The sequence below is a fragment of the Cupressus sempervirens genome, chromosome 7 (assembly GCF_028749045.1).
Source record: "Cupressus sempervirens isolate cs-2001-9-10 chromosome 7, ASM2874904v1, whole genome shotgun sequence".
Classification (NCBI taxonomy): Eukaryota; Viridiplantae; Streptophyta; class Pinopsida; order Cupressales; family Cupressaceae; genus Cupressus; species Cupressus sempervirens.
The window spans coordinates 862155211-862162911 of NC_143124.1; the positions used below are offsets into that span (position 1 = coordinate 862155211).

Below are 7701 nucleotides of genomic sequence, written 5' to 3' on the forward strand. Positions count from 1 at the left end.
AAGCTCATGTATAGAGGCAAGCATTTTGAGAAACCATTAGCATTCATGATATCCAATTATATCTTTATATGTTAAATCTATGTATGAGTACCAATAACTGTCACGATCCTGGCTTATATAGCAAGAATAAAGAACCTTACAAGAGGGTTTATTTTAAAATCAATTCTACTCATCACTATGGCTTCATGAACAATTCCGATGTTCAACTAATGATTTGAAGACTTCACCGGATATTATGTGATATATTATTGTGAATTTAGTAAGTGTTTATATGTTTTATCTCTAAAACCATCTACCTAGGTGACTATTCATGATTCAATTTATGTTATAAAATCAGTTATTTGCTATAATCATGTATTAATTCGTTTTTGGCCTGACACCTGGATCTTACTGAGCTCAATGCATTTTTTCTTGTTTTGCTAATAAATTCTTGCATTTATGGGGTTTGTGGTATAACTAGGTATTAAGCTGGTTTGTCTTGTAATCAATCGGAGCTGAATGTGAGGTTAATTTGGTAAGTGCAAAAAAGCTGAAGTGTAGATTTTCTGTGCATGCTGGCTGACAAATAGTTTTTCTTGTTTATTTATTATTATTTCATTATGGTGTGGTTCTTTGTTTTGGTAAGAATGAATTGAAATTCAGCAATTTCCGTTTTTTGTTTTGTTTTATGTTCTGAATTGGGGCTTAGTGATAAGGTGGGTGAGAAATATTATTTCGGCATGCAAGATTGTCAAAGCTAAAAATCAGCTCCTGTGAAAAAAATCCATGCAGAATGGAAAATTGAATTGAGTGTGCATGTGATGGAATTGCTTGAGGTTTTTGTTTTTGGGTACTCATGGTTAGTCTTCAGGAAAGAGAATGAACAATGAAAAACAACTGGGTGATCTGATTTAGATGGGTTATTGATGGTATTTCTTCATAAATCATCTTGAATTGCAGGAAATTTGACATGGAGAATGAAGTAGAAGGGGACATTTTACTTCCTTGCACAAAGTGCACCAAGGATTGCTTTAGAATTCATGGCAAGAAGAAACTCAAAAACAAAGCGAATTCTGATGGGTATTCTTACTTCTTCAAAATCATGCTGGACGGCTTTGAAAGAAAGCTGGTAACACCAATACTTGTACACTTTTCTTTGCTATTTTCTTTCATATTGTTGAAGCCCCAATTGATATTTTCTTTTCTCTAATGCAGTCTATTCCTCCTGCATTTGTTCCAAATCTGAGAAGTGAGAATGGTAATAGGGCCATCCAAAGTGTGGTTCTTGAAGGCCCAAGAAGCCCAAGAGGATTAAGAAGCCCTCGTTTGGTTGCAAAGCTATGGAGTGGTGGTAAAGGGCTTGAGCTTGGACGGGGTTGGGACAAATTTGTGCAGCAATACAGAATTGAGTGGGGAGATTTTCTGGTGTTTAAGTATATTGGTTGGTCTTATTTCAAGGTAAAGATATTTGGAAGAAGTGGGTGTGAGAAAAACCCTAGTGTGGTTCCTGAGAAGAAATTGAAGAAAATGTGCCGCAGTTCTAGCAGTGTTCTTCTCAGAAAGTGTGATCAAAATGTGGATGACGAGTTACCAGTTGATTTGGGTTCTAATAAGAAACGAAGAGAAACAGTAATTGCACTTGAAAGTCCAAAGAAAGAACCCAATGTCTCTCCTCCTCGCCGTAAGTTTAAAGCTTTATTTTGGTCTCTGTTAAGCTCTTAAGCTCTTAAATTGTTTGCACTTGTAATTCAGGGATGAGATGTAAATGTTTTTTCTTTATGGGTAATAGGCTAAAGTTAAAGTAAAGATTAATTGTTATTATTTGTTGTGATTAATTTCTATTATTTTTTATGTTGTAGTAGATTGAACTCAAAGGCCTCCCACAAAAGAGACTCACAGTTTATCATTGTATTTTAGGCACTTGTCTAAATTAGATGAAACTGAATACCACATTTTTTTATTTCAATTGCAGGTCGTGGCCGACCTCCTAAAAATGCTCAACATTGCAACAAGTTTGAATCTAGAAAAAGGCAACTAGAGAAAAATCTCTAGAGATGTGAGCTAAGGAAAAGAGTGATTAAGGAGATTACCATGTTTTTAGGCCTGTAGCAGGCGTCCTGTAAAAAGAAAGGCCTTAATGTTGCCAATTCCTTTATATCAGATAAACATTTTTGTTTGATAGTTATGAAACAATCTTATATATACAATGGATTTCAGCTTGAAATTTCTTCCTCTTTCTGTTTGCTTATTTAGAAGGGGTTAGAAGAGGCTATGGTGTTCATTTTTAGACATATTCTAGCAAATCTCTGTGCGCACAGCATTATCTTCTGTTCTGTAATTTTCTCACATCAAATGAAACAATCTTATGCATACAATGAATGTCAGCTTGTAAGATCTTTCTTTCAACTTGATTATTTAGAAAAGAACGTAGTTGTCATTTCTATTGATATTCAAACATTTTTCTATTTTGCAATATTACCTTTTGACTCTTCGGTAATTTCAATGAAGGAACAACTGTAGTGTAGTGTAGACTATTTTGTTTTGGTGACATTTGATAGTTTTGTTATAAGCATCTAAATAGTGCTTGAATTTAAATCTCTTTGAAAAAAATTGATAATATAAACTGCTTTGACTACAATAAGACTACCTGACTTACAGTTTTATAAGTTAATTTGAAAGACAAGCAGTTATATAGAAATTAGAAATTTGGGTTATCTTCCAAATCAAACAACCCAATGATAGAGTTTGCAAGTTATCCTTGCAGATTGGACATTGTGTGTACAACATAACTCATTAAACCCAAAACTGATGTTAAACTGGTCAAAGATAGTCGCCTCTACAGCAGCGTCCTTCTCCAAAACCATTACAGTACATGTTTCTGCAATAAAAATGAATTTCAAAAAGGTTAAAACAATGAGATACAGCACTGCCTTTGAGTAGTCTAACCCTGACGGTGGGTTGGTTTCTTTTTTTTTAATGTAGGTTAAGCTTCATTAATTTAACAAGTTTTTGTGATTAAGAAGGTAAAATTTTGTCTGATCTTCTTTAGGAGGCTGTTAATTGTTAATTTCTAATGTATAATATGTCATTATGTAATTAAATAAAATTAATTTAAGAAAATAATGAATAGTACAAATTTAGATGTATAAAAAGGAGTGGCTTCTATCTTAGAGGAAAAGATTTCAAATGATCTTTGCAGCTCTACATAGACTTATGGTGAAGCAAGAAAATATTTATCCTCAAAAGAGACTCTCTCTCACACACACACACACATTCACCATTCAGATACAATATTTTCTTTTGTAAATCAAATATTTGATTCATAGATAAACTATAACATACCAATATAGTGTTACTTAATATGGGTATGCACTGTATTCTGTAATCTCTCATCCTTTCTAATCATCCATAAATAATAATTCTCGATCCTTTCAATGAATAATGATTCTCATTATTGTTTCATGATTTGTTTCCATTACATATTGATCCTTCTTCTTCATGTATATCTTTGTGGGGAAGAGTCACATCAACCTGTCTACTCTTTTCAATGGTCACGCCCTTTCATAATTACCACCTTTCAAAAGGATCACAACCCTCCTTCATTGTTACCCCTTTTATTTCCTTCTTCCATAAACTTCGTCCATAATTCCTATGCTTCCATAATGCAGATCAGAATATCTCAAAACAAAACTTACTATGATTATATTTCTTATTATGGTTCCTTCTTTTTAACAAATGTATTTCCCTCCTATTTATATCTTCATGATGAGAGTGCCACAATCTTTCAAGAGAGTTGTGATCCTCATTCTTTACACCCTTTGAAAGAATCACAACCTTTCATAACTATCATCTTTTAAAAGAGAACCCTTCATCAATTCTTCACATTCTAATTGTCTTACACATTCCCCTTTTCTACTTTTCTCCTTTCATTACTACCACCTTTTGGAAGAGAACCCTTCATCAATTCTTCCTAATCTAGTCTTCTTATATATTCTTCCCCTTTTCTTCTTTTTTCCTTTTATATCTTAAATTTAAAGAAATCACATATTTTCATTACCTACATTTTAACCATTCAATAAACTTAATTAAATTATATATATATATAGGTAACAGGCAATAAGCCCGATATATAAAAAATATAGACATATTACATAATAGGGGATAAAGCAAAAGCAAAAATTATAATTCCAAGAGTTAAAAACATGAGAATTTATGTCTAACATTACAGACAATCCAATTGAAACTCTGAGCTGCATCCTTTCTTTTGGCAAAACAAAAGCATCTTGCAATAAGAATCTTCAAGCATTTGGTAGTGAATGATCAAGGCACTATCGTGGCCTCTGTTGATCATTTGGTAGAGCTGATCACATATAAAGGTTTCGTTTGTCTATAATAATAATATGCTCTAGGCGAAGTAGGTAGTGATGAGGAGCAATGGATGTCGGCTAGGCTAGGGATCAATCCTTAGCCCGTGGTTGTTGTTTGCCCTTTTTGCTGATATTCTTCCCTCTTCTTTTTGGATTGACAATTGCTGGAGAAAGTTAGTGTGGGTTTTGGATTTGGAGAGCATTTGCAGACAATTTTGGATTGGGATTTTTTATTGTTTGTATGGTAGGGCCTGGGATTTCTTATGCATTGATGAGGATAGATGGTTCTTCTCTAACCATGCATGCAACGAGATCTAAATCATTTTATTTAGAGGAGAGCTCCAAGATGAAAAAAGTTAATGGTTGTTTTCCATGTAGCCAGGATAACCCTATTTTGGTTATTCCTCCAACCGCAGTGATGGAGGACATTGAATACTAGACCAAGCATGCTTTGATATGCAAATTTCTTGGAATCTAAATTTTCTTATCTACTCTTGAGGCATGGATCTGTCGCTTATGGTAGGTGGAAGGGGATATGGAGATCATGTTGGTTGGGAATAACTTTTTTTTTTTTTGTATTCTCATGCATATCTGATCGTGATCAATTTTTTGAAGGAGGGTCTTATTTCTACAACTATGTGGGGTTATTTGTCAAACCCTGGCATTCAGGATTTAATTTTGTGGAGGATCCCCCTTCAACAGTGCCAATTTGGGTTTGCTTGGCTTGCCTTCCCTTGGAATTCTGGCAAGAAGACATCCTCCATCAAATTGCTGCTTTGTTAGGAAAGCCAACTACTATTGTGCATCAATCCCTCAATAAAAAGGTTATTTCTTTTGCTAGAATTTGTGTTGAAATTAATTTGAATAACCCATTGCCAGATTCTATGGAAATTTGTCTTGGGGCTTCTTCCTAGGTGTAGCAGTTAGATTATGAATCTCTCCCTTTCTGTTGTCAAATATCTCATGAGTATGGTCATTTACAACATCAATGTCCTCGCAACTTGACTTCCAAAGGAGTGGATGGCTCTATAGTCGGCAATAGTGGTGGTCTGGTAGATGTTGTAGGGAAAGGACAAGCTCAGATGGATAATACAACCAAGGGGAAGAATCACCTAGATGCTATAAGAAAGAGAAAGGCTCAAATGTAGGATAAGGATGGATTTACCCCTGCTCACCCACAAGCTAAGGGGTGTGGTTAGAAGAGGCCTTTGAAAGATAGGCTATCTGATTCGGGTATTAATTGCTTTGAGGTGTTGGATAGTATGGTTATAGAGGAGGGTATTCCTCCTAATATTTCTCTTGACCCAATTTTCCCAGATGAGGGACTTTCACCTATTGACACTTGTGGGGCATTCTAGATTGTGGTACATCAGACCTGTGAGGTCCCTATAGCTCTTGTGTCAGATGCTCTAGTGACACTTGTGGTGTTGGAGGATAATGACATTGTTTTGGCCAACTTGGTTAAGGATGTGCTAGCCTCTGGTAAGGGTAAGGGATCTCCTCTACCCTTGGGGTTGATGCATGGACCCTTTAAGCGGGTTTCCTTTACTCCTCCTCTAAGGAGTGGGTGCAAAATAGACCGAGAAAAGATTAAGCTCACAAGAGATATATTGATAGAATCTAGGTTAGTGAAACCCTTGGATGCTCATTTTCCCCATTCTACTCAATGATGATTATTCTCTCATGGAATGTTAGGGGGTTGAATAGCACCCCTAGACAAAAGGCTATTCAGAATTTGGTAGTTGATCATTCTTCTAATTTTTTTGTATCCAAGAGACTAAGCTCTCTGTTGAGTTTATGGTTCAATATACCTCCAGTAGTTGGCCTCGTGTGTTGGGGTTATGGGAAATGTTGGTGGTTTGGCTATCTTTTGGGATCCACAAAAAAATTCTCCCTTGGGCTAGGTGTCTTCTTGCTCAGCTCTTTCTATGGTGGCTTCTACTTTGGACTCAGGAGAGGTAATCATGATTACTAATGTGTGTGCACCTGTCAATTTTGTGGGAAAGGAAGAACTTTGGAGGCATATTCAATATGTTAGAAATTGTCACCCTTTTCATTCGTAGGTATTAGCAAGAGACTTCAATTCATTTTTAAGTCTAGAGGAGAAGCAAGGTCATTTGGCTAGATTGGGGCCTTCTTTTTCTCTTCTTTGACAACACATAGTGCTTTTGCACCTCTCTGATGTTAAGCCTTCTAATGGTCTCTATACTTGGAATAATCAAAGGACTAGGGCTGATGCTATCTCAGAATGTCTGGACAGATTTCTTGTTCCTTTTTTCTAGGTAAGTGACACCCTTAGTCTCTCTTCGAAAATTCTAGATTGGAGGGGTTTTGATCATTGGCCAATCAAATTTTTTGATACTGGGGCTTTTATTCCCAAGTGTCCACCTTTTAAGTTCCAATTGATGTGGTTTCATGATTCCTCTCTTCATGATCTTGTTTCATGTTGGTGGAGAGATGGCGCTCCTGCATATGGTACTGCTATATTTTCATTTTCTAAAAGGCTTCAATATGTTAAAAGAAAGCTCAAGATATGGAATAGACAATGTTTCAAGAACCTTCACTCTATGAAGAGGCTTGCTCGGGAAGATCTTGATGTCATCACTAGGTAGATTAGAGATTGAGGTTTCTTGGAGGATCTTGGAAGGGCAGAATCCCTAGCTTCTAGAGCTCTAGAAGAATGGGAACTTCGAGAGGAATTTTTTTGGAAGAAAAAGGCTAGAGTTGATTGGCTCCAAGAAGGTGATAGGAACAGTATTTTTTTCCATAAAAATGTGCAATCTCACTAGAATTAGAGCAATATATCTTCATTGGTTAATCCTCAAGGTGTCCAACTGACTTCCTTGTCAGCTTTGTTCTAGGAGGCTACTCAGTACTTTTCAACCCTCTTCTCTGAGGACTTTCCTCCTACTAATAATGAAGAAAATGTTATTTTTTCTTGTATTCCTTCCCTTATTACCTAGGAAATGAATGATTATCTCATGCAACCGATCTCTTTGGAAGAGCTTGAGGAGGTGGTCTTTGGCATGCCTAAGGGAAAGGCTCCTGGTCTTGATGGCTTTCCACTTGATTTCATTGAAGAATTCTGGGACATCATTAATCATGATTTGTTGGAGATGGTTAAGGAATCTCATTCTAGCAAGTAGATGCTTCGGGTATTGAATTCTACTTTCATGACTCTTATTCCAAAAAGAGAGGGGGCTAATCAATTGGAGTTTTTTAGACCAATTGCCTTATGTAATGTGGTTTACAAAGTCATTACTAAGTTGATTACTGAGAGAATTAAAAAGTAGCTTCCCATTTATTATCTCTGAGGAACAAGGTGGTTTTATTGCTAGAAGATAAATTTTGGATG

At 35.9% G+C, this 7701-nt stretch overlaps 1 protein-coding gene across 1 annotated transcript; it reads left to right on the top strand.

Moving 5' to 3' along the window:
• The first annotated feature begins 398 nt into the window (after positions 1–398).
• On the top strand, positions 399–2031 carry LOC149550193 (B3 domain-containing protein Os01g0905400-like). Its single transcript, XM_089794441.1, has 4 exons — positions 399–514; positions 940–1108; positions 1195–1660; positions 1952–2031. Exons 2-4 carry the CDS (start codon positions 950–952, stop codon positions 2029–2031), a joined length of 705 nt encoding a protein of 234 aa, XP_089650567.1. The 5' UTR covers positions 399–514; positions 940–949.
• Positions 2032–7701: the final 5670 nt, after the last annotated feature.